This window comes from Beta vulgaris, chromosome 2, assembly GCF_026745355.1.
Source record: "Beta vulgaris subsp. vulgaris cultivar EL10 chromosome 2, EL10.2, whole genome shotgun sequence".
NCBI lineage: Eukaryota > Viridiplantae > Streptophyta > Magnoliopsida > Caryophyllales > Amaranthaceae > Beta > Beta vulgaris.
In genome coordinates, this window is record NC_079203.1 from 24,187,001 (window position 1) to 24,208,628 (window position 21,628).

At 36.1% G+C, this 21,628-nt stretch overlaps 1 protein-coding gene across 3 annotated transcripts; it reads left to right on the forward strand.

Moving 5' to 3' along the window:
* Positions 1 to 14,578: 14,578 nt before the first annotated feature.
* On the forward strand, positions 14,579 to 21,238 carry LOC104906366 (glyceraldehyde-3-phosphate dehydrogenase GAPCP2, chloroplastic). Of its 3 annotated transcripts, none has more exons than XM_048638893.2 (14): positions 14,579 to 14,897; positions 15,005 to 15,096; positions 15,767 to 15,837; positions 15,927 to 15,965; positions 17,372 to 17,472; positions 17,574 to 17,686; positions 17,776 to 17,875; positions 18,069 to 18,215; positions 19,202 to 19,262; positions 19,390 to 19,487; positions 20,024 to 20,166; positions 20,302 to 20,385; positions 20,664 to 20,753; positions 20,886 to 21,238. In XM_048638893.2, exons 1-14 carry the CDS (start codon positions 14,826 to 14,828, stop codon positions 20,935 to 20,937), a joined length of 1,263 nt encoding a protein of 420 aa, XP_048494850.1. In that variant the 5' UTR covers positions 14,579 to 14,825; the 3' UTR covers positions 20,938 to 21,238. The 3 variants fall into 3 exon arrangements, with proteins under 3 accessions (XP_048494850.1, XP_010693410.1, XP_057248536.1); XM_010695108.4 differs by having other exon boundaries at positions 14,581 to 14,897; positions 15,770 to 15,837; XM_057392553.1 differs by lacking the exons at positions 14,579 to 14,897; positions 15,005 to 15,096 and adding an exon at positions 15,113 to 15,131 and having other exon boundaries at positions 15,770 to 15,837.
* The last annotated feature ends 390 nt before the right edge of the window (positions 21,239 to 21,628 follow it).

A 21,628-nucleotide genomic window follows, 5' to 3' on the forward strand; every position in this document is an offset into this window, starting at 1 on the left:
GTCCAGCTAGGGAGGGCATTGTTCTTCAATATGGCTTTGACTTTACACAGATATTTCATGACCCAGCTTGCACTAGGAGGTGCCTTATAGTCCAACCAATTACGCTCCTTGATGTACACATTGTGAACCTATTTAACCCACAAATCATCCTTGTAAGCCCCAATATGCCAGACTAACTTGCCAATTGCAACTAAATTCCACTTTTGAATCTGTCTGAAGCCCAACCCTCCGTCTTTCTTAGGCCTGCAAACATTACTCCATTTAACATGCCCTCCTTTATCATCCTTTGCCTTCCCACTCCATAGTAAGCCCTGCACACATCATTAATTTTTTGTAGGACAGCCACAGGAAGAAGGAACACCTGCGCCCAGTTTCTGTGAAAGCTATAAGTAATACTAGCTGAGCTCTTTCAGCTTGAGGTTCCTGCTATGGTGACAATGCACTTACGTTGAGAGAAAATCGAGGGCGCGAAAAAATTCATTTCATTTTCCCCTGTTTACCTTTTGATAAGCAATTTTGCATGTGAATTTTAGATGTGCACGGGAGCATACTGGGAAGGGGATATTCACCTAGATTGGGGTTTTTTTATTTATTTTGAGTATTGAGACAACATTTAATTGTATCAATAAAGATGTATTATTATTTTTGGTTAGAGTCTTTCGCTGCAAGTTATTTTGTTAGTTAATAGTTGGTTGTTGAAAGCGTGTTAGTCACGTGGAGGTAATACTCCTAAGACTACTCAAATATTATTTTTAATTTTTTTATTTTACAAGTGAGTAATTTGGAGGTGTTACCATTGTGAATGATTCTTATTCCAATTATATACATAAATCAAAATCAAGGATATAAAAGAAAAATTTACAAAAAGGAAATGAAAACAATAAGTCATGGGTTATTTCACGAGAAAGGCTTATTTGAGGTCCTAAACTTGACCTTTTTAGTAAATATCAATTCAAAGATCGCAAGAGTTTATCGAATGCACTAGCACACATTTCCATTAAGATAGCATATGCAATGATAAAATGCAAAGTGTGCATAAAGCATAATCTAACTCCATACAAATGAGGAGAAGGATGCCTAAACGAAGGAACAAAAGGAAAAACAAAGAAATAAGAAGAAGAATCAAAATAAGAAGAAAAATGAAATGACACATTCCCCTCAATGAGCTCTTTTTTTGTGGCAATCTCACTCCCTTCCTCAACAATAGACATATTGGGCACTTGAAGGTCAAAAGAGGCAAGAAACTCATCAAGAGGTGGAGTTTTGAGAGATGAGAATGGATGTGAAATGAGAGTAGAGGGAATCCTTCTTATAAATGGAATATGAGGGGAAGGGATAGAAACAAAGCTTTCACTAACCACTTCACTCACATCACAAGAGTTAAGAGAGAAAACTTGCTTCTTCCACCAATGAGTTATCATCAACATTTTCATTATCCATTAAAACTTCAGAATTATCACCATCCACCAAATGAGACATCGTACTTTATAATTGACCAAGATCTTCACTCAAGCTAGAATTGGTATGAGAGGATGAGTGCTCTAAGATGGAAGAAGACGGAGTAAGGCTAAACTCACTAGAGTTAGGGACATCATACTCAAAAAGAGAATGCAAAGATTCACAAACATCCTCACTTTTAATAACATCCTCAATAATGGGCATTTTCTCCTCCAAAGCATACCCCTCATCATCAATACTCCAAAATCATCATCAAGATCTAGGCTACTCTTCCCCAATTGATTTTCATTTTCAACATATATCGAATCAACATAATCAAATTTGAGAATGTTATTTTTGCAACCCCTATTTTCCCTCAGCAAATTCAGACCACTTTTCAATTGTAAAAGGAGATCACCAATGGGTTTCGGGTTAAATTTACAGAGAGGCTCAAAATTGGCACTAGATTTTGTTCCATTAAGATATCGCTCAAGAGTAAGCTCCAATTCAAATTTCGATGATTTAGAATGCAAGGAACCTTGTAAATCAATTTGTGGGGGAGGGATCATAATCAAGCATATGAGAATCAATATTGGGGATATGTGACACATCATTGAAATTCATGCACAAAATTTGATAAAAATTGAGAAGTAGCATGAATATCATCAACACTTGAGTCTACCTCGTTACAACAAACATATGAGGGAATATCATCATGCATAATAGGCTCACTAGTGGGAACATTTGACTCATCAAAGAAATTAATGCCAACATTAGAGGAATCATGATAATTTGCACAAAAATCGAAATCATAAGTGTCTCTAGCTAACCAAAAATAAAAAATTCCAAGATTCCTTCGAGAATGTCGCTCGAAAGTCACCGTTAAACATATTTTCAATAACTCCTCTAGGATGCTCATTCAGTCCCCAATAAGTAATCTCACAAGCTTCCCCAATAACATTAGAGGAATCATGACAACTTGCATAAAAATCGAAATCATAAAGTTTCCCTGGCTAACCACAATAAAGAATTCCAAGCTTCATTCGAAGATGTCGCTCAAAAGTCACCGTTAAACATAATTTGAACAACTCCTCTAGTATGCTCATTCAATCTCCAATAAGTAATCTCACAAGCTTCCCCAATATCATAGCTATAGAACTTTATAAACTCCCCAAGCCTATCAAGGTATGCCCAAAAGGATTCATTGTCATATTGAAGAAAAGAAGTACTTGCCACTTTTTTGGATTTTTTTAAAAAAAGCAAAAAAAAAAAAACTAGAAGAAAAGAAGAAAATAAAACAATATTCACAAATAGCCTAGACTTATCTAATCAACACAAATCAATGCAATCCAAAGTCCCCGGCAATGGTGCCAAAATTTGACGCGCTTGTTGTAAACACGTCAAAGACACCTAAACTACCCAATATATGGTAAGTAAAGGGTTGAATCTACAAGGACTAAGGGAAGCACCAATATTTACCAATTTTTGATAGTCTAAGCAAAGTATATGTTTTTAAAGATTTATAAATGAAAATACAATAAGAAAAATGACTTTGAAAAGGGTATCCACCAATCAACTCATTCACAAACCAAGCAATCACAATGGGAATCAATTGAGAGGAATTATTCATCCATCGTACTCTAACCACTCTCTCAAGCTAGTTAGAATGGCCTAGTCTCCTACCGAAAACCTATTCTCATGTTAAGACATTCAATCAAATGGATCCATAAACATGATGAACATAAACAAGCAAAGTAGGTCTCCTAGGGTAGGTAGTCCCTATTCTCATGTTCCTTCAAGCCTAATAATTGATTTGAGGCAACCACTTAACTTCATCTCTCGATCCTTCACTAAGGGTACCTAATAATTTCAAATCTCTCTTTATTAAAATATATTGTAAATTAGCTTAACCTAAAATAATAGGAGTTTCTCTTATATAGTCCTAAAATAATTCAAGTAAAATTACAAGAAAACCCCCGTACCCAAGATAATAAAGAGAATAAAGTTTTCCGACACAAACCGAGCGACCCGGTGGGTGGAATGACACAGACACTCATGTTGGGGTTGACCCGGGTGGTATTGACCTGAGTGCTCGGGTCATTTTTTTTAGTTTCATTCCGCAAAGTGACCCGAGTGTGTCTATTAACCCGAGTGCTCGGGTCATTTCTTTAGTTTCATCAGCTCACTTTCAAACGGCCATATCTCACTCGTTTTTCATTGGAATTGGACTTGTGACCCCTCGTTGGAGATCTATTGAACTAAGCTTTTATCCCCAAATTGAATCACTCAAAATTGTTTTGTGTGCTGAAAGTTATGACTATTTGAAGTTGACTGTTGTACGCAAACCTTTCCAAAACTTCTTGTATTTGGCCCCAAGTACTCGTTTACGCTCGGCTATGCTTCCTTGATGCTTCCTTAACCTTCCTCTTTGATCTTGATATTCGGGGTTCCGCAAGTTTCCTCCAAGCATGCTCTTAAGCCCTGAAAAAAAAATAAAGCAACCAAAGAGAGTGCATACAAGGAGGAAAAATGCACGAATTAAGGAAATACCTAACAAACTGGCCTAAAGTAACTCAAAAATGATTATTATACCAACTAAAAGCTATCAAAAAGTAAAGCAATAAACAATACATCATTAATCATATTGATAACCCTAACTGTTTACAAAAGTAACTTCATTTCTTCATACGAGTAACCTCATTCGTTCATAAGAGTAAACTAATTAGTATTATCTTTTGATATAAGAGTAACCATATTTATTTATAGGAGTGACATCTTTGTATTGTTAAGAGTAACCACATATTCATACAAGTAACTTCATTTGTTCATAAGAGTAACTCCATTTGTTCATTAATGTTTGTGCACAATGATAAACTTCAAAAGGCCATATCTTACATAAAACTCAATATCTTTGGAAATTTAAGTTAGGGATTAAAATTTGGCTCGATATCTTTCCAACGCCTTGTCAAAAGCTCGATTCCAATAAGAAACGAGTGAGATATGACCTTTTGAAATTGAGCTAGATTAATGACAGACACACGCGCGCGCGCCCACATGCAAGACAAAATGACACAAATTAGACTAATAATGTAATTTAAATGCACCCATAATAACATCTTACAACAAGCGTATCATGAAACAAATTTGAGTCATAATGACATTATATGACCTATAATGACATACAAAAGGTTAAAAAATTGACACACAATGCAATTCTAATGACAAATTAATAATTACACACAACGCGTTATTAATGATATAACATGCAAAAATATTGATACATAATGCACTAATAATGACACTAGTCAAACACTTAGGGGGTTTTTGGTTACTAAGGGGTGAAGGGAATGTAATCATAAAAGGGGTAGAAAGGGAAAGGAAATTAAAGCCAGACCTTTTGATTAAAAAAGTTGTTTGGATGATTTTTGTTTTTTCTCTCTCCTCCATCCACTCTTAATCCACGGTGGTGGTCAGACCACCATCACAAAAAAAAAAAAAATCTCCTCCTTTCCCCCCCCCCCCCCCTCCCCTCCCTCCTCCCCTCCCTCCCATCTCTTTACGTCAATATATCCAGCTTTTTCTGATGTAATTTTGTGGTGCGATCCTCCATGACTTCATCAAATAGATAAGCGACTACCTAGAGATTTCTGTACCACCCATTCAAGGTATAACTCTGCTTCTCATTTTTCCTTTCGTCGATATATTGTAGAGTTGCTTTAGTAGTTCTTGCAGCTGCTCAAGGAGTTTCATATAGCGAAATGCGCAAAAAGGACAACAAGTGGCACATTGTCGGTGGATGTGGCGGTGTGTTTGGATATGAGAAGGTTGTTGACTGTCGCCGCGCTCTCGTTCTTGTCGTCAGATTCCGGTGAGTTGGGGGTGTTTCGGTGGTGGTGGGGTGGCTAAGGGGCTGGGATAGATTTTCTGACAGTGGAGGTGGATTTTCTGGTTGGTTGAGCTATGGAGGGGATGTGGTGGTTTTGAGGGGTTTAGGTGGGCTCTGACTGTCTCTCGCTAGGTTTAGGTAGGGTGGGTGCGATTTCGACAAGGTAGTAGTGGTTTGGTCGTGACTCGTGATGGTACTTGGTAGTGGTGGTGGTAGGACTGCGATGGCGGCGGTGGGACTATGATGATGGGTGTAATGGGCTATAGACGTTATGGATGGTGATGTGCGGTGAGGGTAGAATGGTGGGTAGGACTATTCGTGGGTCGAGTTGGTGTAATTTGAGATGTAACCCAAACCAAACCGCAAATGTACGGTTTGACAATTTTCCAACCCAAAACGCACCGCACTTTTGCCAAACCAACCTAAAACGAACCACACAAAACAGTTTGGTGCGGTGTGGTTTGCTAGTTAACCATATTTTCCTCCGCGATATGAGTTTTATGGTATAAGAATTTAAAAAACTTGGTACAAAGTTGTTAATAAACCAGTACATAAATCTCTAAAACTAGATAATAAATAAAGAGCTGATTAGTAAAGGTCGGAGGAGCAGATGACTAGATGACTAATGAATAATGAGTGCAAATAACCTAATATTCATATTAACTTGTATAATTGTATTATCTCCTATACTCGTATGCTTATGAGTTTGTCAATTGTTTTTTAAAAAAAAATCAAAATACATAACTTTTTTCTTAAAAAGAATCATATAATTGCGTTACAGTGCAGTTTTGGTTTACAAAAATTCAAACTTAACCCGAATCGCAAACCGCGGTTTGCTTGAAATATCAAACCAGCCCACAATTTTTAAACCGCAAACCAACCCAAATCGTGAAAAAATGGTTTGGCTTGCTGTTTGATGCGGTTCAGACCGCACTCTGAATAGCCCTAGTGGTGTGCTGGTGAGGGGTGGTTATTGAGGGGATTGAATGGTCAAAGTTTATGGTCAAGGGCTCTCAAAACCCCCATTTCTAAGTGGAGGAGGGGGTTGGGAATCAACTTAGAGGGATTTGGGGCAATAGGTCGAGGCAAAATGAAAAGGCAAAACCACTCAACCAAACACCTTTTAAGGGAATAAAATCAATATACTCTCTTTCCCTTTCCTGTAACCCCCTTGCCAAACGTCTCCTTATAATGACATAAAATAGTAATGACACAAATTGGACTTATAATGACATGAAATGGACTTAAAATTACATATAATTCCTTAATAGTGACTCATTGGATATGCACATGTTAGGTACCTATTAAATCTACAAAAGGCCACGTGTTAATCTGGATATATCTGGTCATTTATGGAGGTATTGCAATATCTTGGAAATCCATGAAACAAACTTTGATTACCAAATCGTCAAATCATGCAGAACTCATTTTTGTCTATGAAGCTGGAAGAGAATGTGTACGGCTCGGGTCAATAATCAACAATATCCAAGAAGAATGTGGAATAGATGCAGTAACAATAAATCCAATCATCGTCTATTAATAGAATATTGTATGGACCACCCAAGTAAGCGAAGGGTATATCAAAGGAGATAGAACTAAACATTTTTCATCAAAACTCTTCTCCAACATGATCTCCACAAAGAAGAGAAGATAAACATCCAACAAATTTAGTCGTGTGAAAATCTCCCATCCTTTCATCGATTTAATTTGAACAGCTGGTGCACAAAATCGAAATACACCACCCCCATGACCTTTTTTTAGATTGATGGGGGAGTATTATATGTTGGAACTCTTTTTCCCTTTGATCGTGTTTTTAGGATTACCCTAACAAGGTTTTTTATGAGGCAATTTATTATAGCATATAAAAATGTCTAATAGTTGTACACTTTTTTTGTTTAAGTTTTTATCCCACTAGATTTTACATGATAAGATTTTAACAAGACAATTGATAACTTCATTTATTTCAACATTGTTGAGAAACAGTGGAATGAACAATTCCACTGTTCACATATATGTGAAGTCCACATTTCCTGCGTGCATTTAGTGCATGTCAGGTAATTTTCTTCCGTGTTGAAAATCTTACAATTGTGCACAGTAGAAAACTTTGCTTATAAATACCATCGATGTTAGAAATCAGTTTACACATCAATACAAATACAATACTCTCTGATATATTTACATAACTTCTCTCTCCATATTTCTCACAACACATTATCAGCACGAGTGTTCTACCGAAATTTTTTTTAAGGTATCTTTAAAATCTTTACATCCATTTTGTTTTTAAGTTTAAATTTTTTCTCTCCAAGCCCAACTCTTTACTATCCAAACATGGATCAACAAAGTAACGGGATTAACATTGTTTTACACAATGTTTTTGTCTCGGGTGTTTATTTTTGGACAGAGCGAAACAATGTGCCATTCACTACCAACCCAGCGAGGGGAACTGTAATACATCCCCGACCCAGTAACCGTAACAACGGTACAAATACCCATACCAGAGAAAACCCACAAACCCATGTTCCCAACACCAATAATAACCCTCCTATACAACCAACTGAAAATCAACCTCCGCCAAGTAATAAAAGAGATAGAGATGAACAGGAAGAAACAGTAGTAAACGTCACCATGCTGCTAACGAAGAAAACAAATAATTTTAACGCCACCTTCATGGAGGGCAAGGACATTTTATTTACGTTATTTTATTTTATTTGCTCTTGAACCGCCTATATGGACAGGTTAATTTTTTTCAAAAATTGCCACCTATATGGACGGTCTAGCGAAGTGATAAAATTATTATCTCTTATATGTGCAATAATGTTGTATGTATGCAAGGAACAAGCATTCAGAACACTATTATATATTATTGTCTCTAATCTTCTATTTTTTTTTTTTTGCATTTATAGTTACATATATTATATTACCAATTTACTAGCATGCTCTAATATATATTTGTCAATATTAGAATTTTATTGCGTTGTATATTTTTTTTTAACTGTAGATGAACTGCACAATTAGGGATAACCTTCTATAAAAGCGGATTACCCATCCCCATTTTCACCACACATCCCTTATCTTCTTCCGATTTTTTTTCTCTAAACCCACAATTTTTTTTTTCCTTCTTCCTCGACCTTCCGGCCACCATGTGTAATGCCGACAACAACCATCCTCCACCCTCATCTTCTTCTTTTGAAGAAGATTGAGGAAAATAAGACTACTTATTTCTTATAGCCGGTTTCTTTTTCCTCCTCATGGCATTAATGATATATCTCCTAATACATAAGTAGGAGACAAAAATTTATTTCCCCCGGGAAGAATGACGAAAAATGCACATGAATATCAATTTTTTTTGTCTTTAAGTGCATTTTAGGAATTTTTTTTTTGTTTATTCACTTGTTGTATTTTGTTTCTATTTTTGGTATTTTCTTGTTTTTTTGCTTCATTATTGTTGTACGCTATTTTTAGTTTTTTTTGTTTGTATTATTTATTTATAATAATAATGATATAAATAAGGGGGAGATATATATATATATATATATATATATATATATATATATATATATATATATATATATATATATATATATATATATATGTGTGTGTGTGTGTGTGTGTGTGTTGTGTGTGTGTGTGTGTGTGTGTGTGTGTGTGTGTGTGTGTGTGTGTGTGTGTGATCTATCATCATTACTAATTTCAAATATTGACCTGTTTGTAGTCAAAATAATGGGAGATCTAGTGAAAAGACAATTTAACATACTAGATCTATCTGGGCAAAAGTTTTTAGAATGGACGGTGGACACCCAAATGAATTTAAAGGCACAAGGACTGGAACATACAATTAAAGATGTGACAACCCAACAAGAGGATGCAACTACAACAGCCGCATCAGTTAAAATTGCGACTGTACAAGAAAAGGCAAAAGCCTTAGTCCTCCTAAGACATCATTTACATGAAAGTTTAAAAAGTGAATATCTACTTGTGGATGATCCAAAAGAACTATGGGATAGCCTAAATGAAAGATATGGGCATCACAAAAATGTGCTTCTCCCAAAGGCACATTATGACTGGACCAATCTGAGGTTCCGGATTTTAAAACGTCAGTGATTACAATTCAACATTGTTTAGAATTGTATCATTGTTAAGATATTGTGATCATCCCATCACAGAAGAGCAAATGATAAAAAAACGCTCTCCACTTTCCACGCTCTAATATCATATTGGAGAACAATACAGGTTCAGAGCTTTCAAAAAGTACTCTGAGCTAATCTCAGTACTACTTGTGGCTGAACAAAATAATGATCTTTTGCTGAAAAATCATAATCTTAGACCTACGGGGTCTTCAGCCACTCATGAGATAAATGCAATAGAAAGCTCTAATCCACCAGAAGCAAATGCTATACATAGTGGTGGACGCGGTAATTACAACGGTCGTGGGAGAGGACGTGGTAATTACCTGGCCGAGGGCGTGGACGTGGAAGAGGCCGATTTTCCCCAAGAAATAATAATTTTAAACATTCTGATAAAAATTGGGGACAATCATCTGGAAATCAGAGGCAGACGTCCTATAAAGGAAATGATACTTGCCATGTGGGCTGGGCACTGGGGGCACATGTCGTACTGCCAAACATTTGGTAGATCTATATCAAGCTTCAATAAAAAAACAAAGGAAAAAATGCTGAAGCAAACTTTGTTAATGAAGCCACTACATCCATGCCCAGCCTTGATGTTTCAGATTTTTTTATGGATGATGCTGAAGTAGAAAATAATTTGTTTAGATCACAATCATTAATGTGCTTAGTTTATTTAACTGCTTCAATATCCACTTTCATGTATTGTTCCTTATTATTAATAAAATATGATTTTTCTTATACTAATCATCGTATTTATTATTTATGAAGATATGAATTCATCAGAAGTTGGAACAAAGAACAATGTCTCCTGGACAGTGGGACAACACACACCATATTGAAAAATAAAGAGTATTTTTCAAAACTTACAATATTCCAAGCAAATGTTAGTACAATTTCTGGGACAGCCAAGCTAATTGAAGGCTCTGGAAAAGCTTGCATTATATTTCCAAATGGGACAAAATTGATAATTAATGACGCATTATATTCGAGTAAATCTCGAAGGAACCTCATAAGTTTCAAAGATGTACGTCAGAATGGTTACCATTTGGAAACAATGACAGTGAAGAAAGAGGAATTCATATGCCTAACGGAGAGAAAAACGGCAAGAAATACATCTATGAAAAATTGCCAGCAATTTCCTCAGGACTATATCGCATAGATATACGTCCGATTGAAATTAATATGATATCTAACCAGAAGTTAGATAATAGAAATCATTTACTCTATGGCATGACCGATTAGGCCATCCGGCACAGGAATGATGCATAGAATCATTGAAAACTCAAATGGACACTCTATAAAGAATGTCAAAATTCCTCGGTCAAATGAATTAACATGCTCTGCATGCTCACTTGGCAAATTGATAATCAGACCATCTATAAATAAGATTGCCACTGAATCTCCAATGTTTTTAGAAAGAATTCAAGGAGATATTTGTGGGCCTATTCATCCTGCATGTGGACCATTTCGTTATTTCATGGTATTAATTGATGCCTCTACTCGATGGTCACATGTGAGCCTTCTGTCAAGCAGAAATGTTGCATTTGCAAAACTTTTGGCTCAAATAATTCGATTAAGAACTCAATTCCCAGATCATACAATAAAGAAAAGATATAGACAATGCTGGGGAATTTACATCCCAAACATTTAATGACTATTGCATGTCTATTGGGATTATTGTTGAGCACCCTGTACCTCATGTACATACACAAAATGGTCTTGCTGAATCATTAATCAAAAGACTACAATTAATTGCAAGACCATTAATAATGAGGTCAAAATTGCCATCTACTTGGGGTCATGCTATATTACATGCGGAACATTGATAAGATTAAGGCCGACAGCCTATCACAAATTCTCACCTTACAATTAGTATCTGGTCGAGAACCGAATATCTCACATTTGAGAATTTTTGGGTGCGCTGTACATGTACCTATTGCTCCCCCCAACGTACTAAAATGGGTCCACAAAGAAGGATGGGAATATATGTTGGATTTGAATCTCCATCAATTATCAAATATTTAGAGCCAACAACTGGTGATCTATTTACGGCTCGATTTGCCGACTGTCATTTTAATGAGTCGGTATTCCCATCCTTAGGGGGAGAGAAAGTGGACCCACAAAATATAAAATCGGAAATTACATGGAACGCATCGCAAATGTCGTTTCTGGACCCGAGAACAAATTCATGTGAACAAGAAGTCAAGAAAATTGTTCATCTGAAAGTATTGCAAACCAATTGCCAGATGCATTCACAGATTCTAAGAAAGTGACAAAGTCACATGTACCTGCTGCGAATGCTCCGGAACGGATTGAAATTCCTAATGACAATAAGGCAATTGAAAATGAGTCAATAGCACGTCGAAAACGTGGCAGACCACCCGGTTCTAAAGATTTAAAACCGAGAAAAATGAAAAGGCAAGGGAGACAACGAACGAAATTAATATAAATCTCCAACGAGCAGATGATCATAGAAAACAAAAATGAAGGAAACGTGTTCCAGAAGAAAAGGAACATGAAAGCATGACAACAATGAAACTTCAATTAATTATGTTTCTACAAAGAGACAATGGAATCGAAAAGATGTTGTCTTGAATGAAATTTTTGCTTACTCGATAGCGGTTGAAATGACATACGATGAAAATGATGTAGAGCCAAATACAGTTGATGAATGTCGCCGGAGAAAAGATTGGCCAAAATGGAAAGAGGCAATTCAAGCAGAATTGAGATCACTTGAAAAACGTGAAGTATTCGGTCAAATAACCCAAATACCAAAAGGTGTAAAACCAGTTGGGTACAAATGGGTATTCGTGAGAAAACGAAATGAGAAAAATGAGGTTACTAGATATAAGGCAAGATTAGTAGCCCAAGGCTCTCGCAAATGCCAGGGATTGATTATGATGAGACATATTCTCCAGTAGTCGATGCAACTACACTAAGATTTCTGGTAAGTTTATCAGTTTCGAAAGGATTGCAAATGAGATTGATGGATGTAGTGACCGCATATTTGTATGGCTCACTTGACACAGATATTTATATGAAAGTTCCTGAAGGACTAAAACTACCAGAAAATTGCATGCCCAAAGAGATGTTTCTAATAAAATTGAGAAAATCACTCTATGGGTTAAAACATCTGGAAGAATGTGGTATAATCGTCTTAGTGAATACCTATTGAAAGAAGGATTCAAAAATAATCAAATCAGTCCCTGTGTTTTCATTAAGCGATCTAAATCAGGATTCGCGATCATTGCTGTATATGTCGATGATTTGAACATTATCGGAACTCCTAGAGAACTTGAAGCGACTGCAAAATACTTGATGAAAGAATTTGAGATGAAAGATCTCGGGAAGACAAAATTTTGCCTTGGCCTGCAAATGGAACATCTAAGAAATGGGATTTTTGTCCATCAATCAAACTATACAGAAAAAATTCTGAAACGTTTTTTCATGGACAAAGCCCACCCAATAAGTTCTCCAATGGTAGTGCGTTCCCTGAATGAGAAAGATGATCCATTCAGACCACGAGAAGAAAGAGAGATTCTTGGTCTCTGAAGTACCATATCTAAGTGCAATTGGTGCTTAATGTACTTGGCTAACAATACTCGACCTGACATAGCTTTTTCAGTAAACTTGTTAGCTAGATAACAACATGCACCAACAAAGAGACATTGGAGTGGAGTCAGACACTTATTACGTTATCTTCGAGGAACACAAGATCTCGGATTATTCTATCAGTCGAGACCAAATGCGTCACTCATTGGATATGCAGATGCTGGCTACCTATCAGACCCACAAAAGGCTAAGTCTCAATCCGGATATGTATTCACTTATGGAGGTACTGCAATATCTTGGAAATCTACGAAGCAGACTTTGACGGCCACACCATCAAATCATGCAGAATTAATTGCTCTTTATGAAGCTGGAAGGGAATGTGTATGGCTAAGGTCAATGATCAAGAATATCCAAGAAGAATGGGGATGGAAACAATAACAACAAATCCAACTATCATCTACGAAGACAATACTGCATGCATCACCCAAGTAAGCGAAGGGTACATCAAAGGAGACAGAACTAAACATTTATCACCAAAGCTCTTCTTCACTCATGACCTCCAAAAGGAAGGGACGATCAACATCCGACAAATCCAATCATGTGAGAATCTTGCAGATTTATTCACCAAATCCCTTCCGGCGAAGAAATTTGAAGAATTAGTCCAAAAAATTGGAATGCGTCATCTTCGTGATTTATGCTAATTCAGGGGGAGTATTATATGCGCTGCACTCTTTTTCCCTTCGATCAGGTTTTTATCCCACGGGTTTTTCCTGACAAGGTTTTTAATGAGGCAATTGATTTTAAGCATATAAGGATACATAATAGTTGTACTCTTTCCCTAGTTATGGATTTTTCCCACAAGGTTTTTCCTAACAAAGATCCTTAATGAGACAACGTCTATTATGACTTATAAGTGGACATTCAAGGGGGAGTGTTGAGAAACAGTGGAATGTCCACTGTTCACATATATGTGAAGTCCACATTTCCTGCGTGCATTTAGTGCATGTCAGGTAATTTTCTTCCGTGTTGAAAATCTTACAATTGTGCACAGTAGAAAACTTTGCTTATAAATACCATCGATGTAAGAAATCAGTTTTCACATCAATACAAATACAATACTCTCTAATATATTTACATAACTTCTCTCTCCATATTTCTCACAACAAACATGATCTTTTTTTTTTCCACCACTTATTCTATGCACCTAGTGAACATAGTTTAGACTTTATGTAATAAATACTCATGTACTCAACATCAATGGATACACACACAAGAGTTATTAGGTAAAATTGTTACTCTTATAAAACTATACCCTCTGATAATATCTTTTATTTCACAACAATCTTCTCAAAATGAAAAAGTTCATGTTGTTTTACTGTTATTAATTTGACATATAGTCCACACTCCACAAGATCTTCGACGTCGCCAAAAACACATGACCACTTTTATACTGGTCATTTTCATATTTTTAGCAACTTCTTTCTTTCTCTCTTGTTGCACCCCGCCCACCTACCCTACGCACTCTGTTTATTTTAAAAGAAAAAGAAAGCAACCCTTCTCACTTCTTAGAACATCACCACTCTTTTATAGTAAATATAAAACACTCCCCTAGTCCCTGTTTTGTGTTTACCAACTCCTCCATATGTCCATTTCTTTTTTCATTTCGCAATTCCAAGGAGAGAGAATCTGAGAAAGTCACGCTTGCACATTTCTCTCCCTTTTGCCATTTCCAGTATTTCCTAGGGTTTTTTTTTTCTCTTGCCTCCATACACTTCTCTGCTACAGTTGTTGATCCAAACTTTGAGCTTCAAACTTAAGCTACAATGGCGGCTTACTCTTCTCTCCTTCGATTTCCTCCTTCTTCGTCTTCTGTCTTCTCTTCCGATCTTTCCAAGGTATTTTCTCTCCAATTTGTTCTTCGTCTTCAATTTTCATTGTTTCAGTTGTTTATTGATATTTTACGCTTACAATTTGATTTTTTTGTTACTTTTGGAAATTTTAGGTGTTTATAAGTGGTTCTAATCATATTAGCTCATTGAAGATTCAAAGTAACATTTTCGGTACTGCTGTGAATGGCGGCTCCTCTTGTATCCAGTAATCTTATGCCTTCTCTTCATTGATTTTCTTTAGTAAGATGTTTCATTCGCAACTTTACGTCGGATTAATTTATTGAGATTGCACACGAAATGTAGTTGAAGACACTTGTTGAAAATATTGAGTACAAATGCTCAACTGAAGTTACTAACTGATCGAGCTAGTTAATATAGAGAACAAGCAAATTGTTTGATGTGAGACTAAAGTTTATTACGATTTTTTATCTGTGACTTTACGTTCGATTTATTTCTTGAGATTCACTCAAAATGTAATTCGATGAAAATCTTGAGTAGACATTTTTAACTGAAGTTACTGATCGGTCGAGCATTCGAGCTAGTTAAAATAAAGAACAAGCAAATTATCAGATGTGAGATTGAATATTTAGTACGATATTTTACTAGTAACTTTACGTTCGATTTATTTCATGAAATTGCATTCGAAATGTAATTGAAGGCACTTGATGAAAATCTTGAGTAGAAATGTTTAACTAAAGTTACTAATCTATCGATGTAGTTACAATAAAGATCAAGCAATTTATGTTGACTTCCTCTAGGTTTAATTTTGTCCTACAGATCTAATATAGTGATAATGTTGAAGGTGGATGTCCTTTGCTTGTAGTTAGTCTGAAATTGTTATTTATGAGTTAGTAGTGAAGTTTTTTTATGTTAAGCAGGGAAAGTAGGTTGACAAGCATGCAACCAATTAAAGCAACAGCTACTGAGATTCCACCAACAGTTCAAAGTATGTTGCTGCGTTCTTATTCTTTTTGTGTAATGGAATTGTGTCGTTCATCATAGTTAATAAGTTGTACTGCTCTTGTTTCATTTTAGGAACAAGGAGTGGTGCCAAGATAAAGATTGGAATAAATGGTATGGCCTTTTTTCATTTATATTTGACCTTCATGCTATTTGTCATATTCTGATCCTTAATGCTATGAAAGATTGCTTATATGTTATTGTTGAAGTTAGACTTTTGTTTATCTGCTTACATAGTAATCATCGAAGGAGGGTTGAGTATTACTGAAGAAATTTATATATTGTGAAATAAATAGTATTTGAATAAGCTAATCTTTTTAGACGTGGGTTGTAAAACTGCTTGTTAAGCCTCCCCCTGCCGATATTCTTCTTCTCTTGGAACTTGGAAGTGTCACAATGACATATGGGGCTTCTTGTTCTGATGTTTAGAGAACTTTATGTTGGACATGTCTTGTATATGCTGTATAATGAGCAACAACTCGGAAATTAGTTAATGTGTATACCATGATGGTCAACTGAGAATGTGTATGCTTATACAGAAGATATTTATAAACTTTTAGTAAAAAATAGCATCAATATATATAGTCTCTTGGTGGATATCAGCTTGATTTTACTGTTTCATCATAGCTATTACAAGTCTCGCCTGTTTGCCTGCTAGCTGGGTTGATTTATTCTAGTGTCCAGATTGAATTTGAGGGAAGGAATTTCGCTGGGTAGCTAAAGGAGTTTAAATTTACAGTCCTCACTCCACCCTCTCTGGTCTTCGCCTCCTGTTCATTGATGGCTAAAGCCAAATCTGATGGACAAATGCTGAAGATTGTCTGAATCCAATAGAGGATGCTTGGATGTATATTAGTTGAAGATAGGGTAGTTATATTTCTCTTGACATCTATTGCTCTATAAAATAATTAAAAAATAAAAGATAGGATTAATTTTTTGTGCAACAATTATTGCTTGGAAGTGTTTGCCTCATTTGCTGCTTGTCCGAAATACTGTTATGACAAGCTATCGATGTGCTTAGTTTAAAATTAAAGTTGCTTCGCAATGAAGTAATTTGCTGTTCTGAAGGTGGTTAATGGATGAGGAGACATTTTGTGTGTAGGTCATGAATCATAGTGCTCAGTTCAGTTCTGTATACTTTATAAGGGAAATTTATGAGACACCACATATCTCATTTAATTATTGTACCATATGGTGATTAATTGGTATATATGTGCGACTGTTCAGAAAGAAACTATATTACTGGAAACATATTGATATTGGAATTTTTTATTGGCTGTACATGTATACTTTAGAAGGGAATTTCATAAGACACTACATATCTCTGATTTAATTGTTGTATCATATGGTATAATTTGGTATACATGTGCGACCGTTCAAACTATAATCTGATAGGTCCTGGGTATTCTTGCTTAAAGCAAGAAACTATATCACTGAACATATGATATTGTAATTGTTTATTGGCTGTACATGTACAATTTGTTAAAGGAGACCAATAATGTAGTTTCACAACATTATAGGATTTGGTCGGATTGGAAGGCTGGTTCTACGGGTAGCAACTTCTAGGGATGATTTGGAAGTGGTGGCAGTGAATGACCCTTTCGTTGATGCCAAATACATGGTAGGAAAGTCTGTTTCTGTTCCTTCTGCTTAGTAAGATTTGCATTTGTATGGAGTATGATTTGATGTCTGTTTATTTGTTATTCATCCCCCTATATTCAGGCATATATGTTTAAATATGACTCAACACATGGACCTTTCACGGGAACCATTAGAGTTCTGGATGATTCAACTCTTGAAATCAATGGCAAACAGGTTAAAGTTACCAGCAATAGGTATTGGTCTCTCATTGAACACTGAAAAAAGGATTACAGCCCCCCATCATATATTTTTTTTTCTCAGTATCTGATGCATTGCCGTACAGGAACCCAGAGGACATCCCTTGGGGTGATTATGGTGCTGAGTATGTTGTTGAGTCCTCTGGTGTTTTCACAACATTGGAAAAAGCAGCTGCACATAAGAAGGTCGGTGTAGTGTCTCCTTTTTGCTGTGCGCTCATCTCTGTTTTTTTTTTTTTTTTTGATGGCCACATTTATCTTACTGTAAATATTACTTCTTTCTTTTAGCTGTCAGTCATATTTGCAATTTCTAGTCTTACTGTATATTATGACAAGTGTGTGTGCACTTAGACTAATCATGTTAATGGCTTTTCTGCAGGGAGGTGCTAGAAAGGTTGTAATATCAGCTCCATCAGCAGATGCGCCGATGTTTGTAATAGGTGTAAATGAGAATACATACAAACCTCACATGGATGTCGTCTCTAATGCAAGCTGCACCACCAATTGTCTAGCCCCATTGGCAAAGGTGTGGTTTGACTTCTGTTTTCTGTTCGCTTCTTTGCTGACAAATTTTTTTTTTTCTAAGAAAAAATATTGATGTTCCCTTGAAATAGTGACCTTATTGCAATATATTAATGTTCCTTATGAGTTTATTTTAGATCTTCAACTGTTGCATATTAAATTCATTTTAGTCTGCCTTCAGAACATACATAGTTTACAATTTACATTGTTCTGGAAAAAATCTTGAATTTCAATCGTGATCAAATACAAGGCTAACAACAAAGAGAGCCTTTTGTGCAGTCAAACTATGTTGGTCGTGTATGATGTAGAACCACCAAGGTTCAGCATAGGCAAAATATATTATGTACTAGTAACATAGAATGCAAAGTGAGTTAGGTGTTCAAGTACGCATTAGAATTTTAATGACTTTATATGCTCTTTTCTTTCAAAACAAACAAAGCTCGTATTGCTATGCAACTCATTTGGTATACAGTATACTCCCAGAGATAGTAGGAAACTGGAAGGCATTAGGTATGGAAAGTAGAGTCTTCCTTAAACGTCCACATATAGGAGGATAGTGTAAAGAATATGTTCTTTGTGATACAGAGTTTTTGTTCTAGAGGTGTTAAGACCTAATGGGATCAATAAAGTCTTGGTGGTCTCTCATAACCATGTTTAGCTTGTTGCTTGAAAGTTGAAACACTGCACTGTGATATCCACGTATGATTGCTGTTACTGCTGTTCTTTTTGAAAAAGAAAATGCTAACAGCGACCTCTTAGCATCTTAATATGAGTCCCAATAGTTCTGCTGTTGGATTCTTCCATTCTAGACCTTTTTCTGCATCCTCTTGTGTGACTTATACTTCTATCATTCTATGTTCCTCTATATTGTTTAACTGACCTTTTATGACCTAACTGGAACGTGCTTCTAGGATGTCCTATCTGAATATTGCACTCTGTTGACTTGGCTGCTTCATTATGAGAATTCTGTCTTATTATGTTCTGGTGCAGGTTGTACACGAGGAGTTTGGCATCGTTGAAGGTCTGATGACAACAGTCCATGCTACTACAGGTTCACTCTCTAAGCTTCTTGTCATGCTTCCTCCTCAAGCATAGCATGTGCTCATGTCTGCTATTTTAATAGAATAAAACCTGCCACATCTTTTGTCAGCATTGACAAAACTAGTTTTGGATTTCAGCGACTCAGAAAACTGTTGATGGACCATCGATGAAGGACTGGAGAGGAGGTCGTGGAGCTAGTCAAAACATTATCCCTAGCTCTACTGGTGCTGCAAAGGTATGATATGGATAATTCAGAAAATAAGGATAAAAGGTTTACATTTTCAGAGTCTGAACTCTGAATTCTTCACTTCACTGTTGCTTTTTACTTCATCATCTGGAATCCAGTGCAATAACAATATCTAATTAACCATGTAGTTCCATTTGGTGATTTCTCTGAAATGTCTTTGTCAAAATAGAAATAAGGCCAACTAATTGAAGTTTATAAGCCTGTATGTTTCTGATTGAAATAGGAAAATTTAGTGCAATATTTCAATGATTAAAGAAAAACAGAAAAAGGTTATTGTGAATTTGATAATTTTCTACATGGCAAAATTTTCTCTGAGAAGTGCTAATATTTTTGTTTCGTAACAAAGCACATAATTATGTCCGCACTCCACAGTGGTATTCAATTGTTAGCTACATCATAAAATGAAAAAGACTCAAGGATTAACTTGACCTCGAATATTAAACGAGATCTTGAAGCCAAAAATGAATATATAGGGTAAGCTATTATAAGCTCATCTTTTGCTGAAGTGAAACATATGTTTATAGGCTGTTGGAAAAGTCCTTCCTGAACTCAATGGAAAACTTACTGGAATGGCATTTCGGGTTCCAACACCAAATGTTTCTGTTGTGGATTTGACTTGTCGACTTCAGAAAAGTGCTAGCTATGAAGATGTTAAAGCTGCTATCAAGTATGTTATCTAATTATATAATAGAATGTGGCTGTTCCGCATTCCCTTGACTGCTAATGCCTGAACAAGTTTTTCTTTTCTGATGGGTGAAATGTTTTCTGACGTGCCTTTGACTTGGCAATGTTTGTATCACAGATTTGCTTCAGAGGGTCCATTGAAGGGTATTCTCGGATATACAGAGGATGATGTAGTCTCAAATGATTTTACTGGTGATACAAGGTAGGTTGATGCTATAATCATATATAAAGATTCCAGTTTCTTTGATGTGTGCAACGCTCAAAGAAAATGCTTATAACCCTGACATAGTTAAATTCAAGCTACTACATTCTCCAATCAATCTAAGTTACCATCCTGTCTTTCAGTTCCTGTTAACTGAATGGGATGGTTGCCACAAGAAATTAATGGAGTGCAAATTTTTTGACCTGTCAGTTCAAACTTTCTGTTGCGTCATATGAGTATCACTTTACCCGACTTGCAAACTACTTCCTCTGTTCTAGGTCAAGCATATTTGATGCCAAGGCTGGGATTGCACTGAGCTCCTCATTTGTGAAATTGGTTTCATGGTACGACAACGAATGGGGATACAGGTATGCTTCATGTCACTTAGTTCCTCGCTTGTTTTTTTCTCAAAGTCACCTGCTTCTGTCTCATACTTGAATAGTTGTATGTTTCCAGTTTGTAAGTGATACCTAACAAGTTCTCCCTTCTGCCTCTTGTAGTAACCGAGTTTTGGACTTGATTGAGCACATGGCATTGGTGGCTGCCATTTAAATCTTCCGAAGCAAGGAAGAGGAGTGTTACCTCTCTTGCAATATTGTCAGTGAAGGGGAGATGATTTTGAATTAGGTAGAGAGATTGATGCTATATAGCATAATTTTGTTCATTTTTGCTCTGTACGCCCATGGCTTGTAAGATGCCAGCTATTGATAATAAGGATTGGCGAGAGCTGCAGCCATAACCTGGTGGCACTATATGTAGAATTGCGGTTATGAATTTTTGTATTAGTGGCTTCATTTTCTCTGAATTGCTTATGTGGCCTCGTTTCGAAATAATTCTTTGTTTCTCTTATCAAGCATGTTCTCACATTTAGCTTCAATTCCTCTTTGGCCCAAGGGAATTGTTTTGCTATCTTGTACCTTTTAAGGTCGTTGTTACAATGATTTAATCTTCAATGTGCAGAAAAAAAAAGCATCTTCTATTTGCGAAGATAAACAAAAGCCTGACGATACCATACTACTTGGTCATCGTTCAGCCACACATGTGGCAACTTCACACACCTCAATTTCTATCGTGTATTTAGCGTCAGATCCACCAGTCAGTTTTTCTAATATGATTATGGCTAGATGATTCATTGTTAGACTAAATTTAGGAATATAAGTTTTATGGTGTATTTCTAGATGTGGAACTCACCATTTTGTCCATTTCATATCTATACTAATATATTAAAAGGAGTTCTTCAACA

Excerpts from the sequence above, each read along its gene's own strand:
- LOC104906366 (XM_048638893.2), top strand. The coding sequence starts at position 14,826 with ATGGCGGCTTACTCTTCTCTCCTTCGATTTCCTCCTTCTTCGTCTTCT. Across the intron at positions 15,097-15,766 it reads GGCGGCTCCTCTTGTATCCA|CAGGGAAAGTAGGTTGACAA; the intron begins GTAATCTTATGC and ends TTTTATGTTAAG. Across the intron at positions 17,876-18,068 it reads AAGCAGCTGCACATAAGAAG|GGAGGTGCTAGAAAGGTTGT; the intron begins GTCGGTGTAGTG and ends GCTTTTCTGCAG.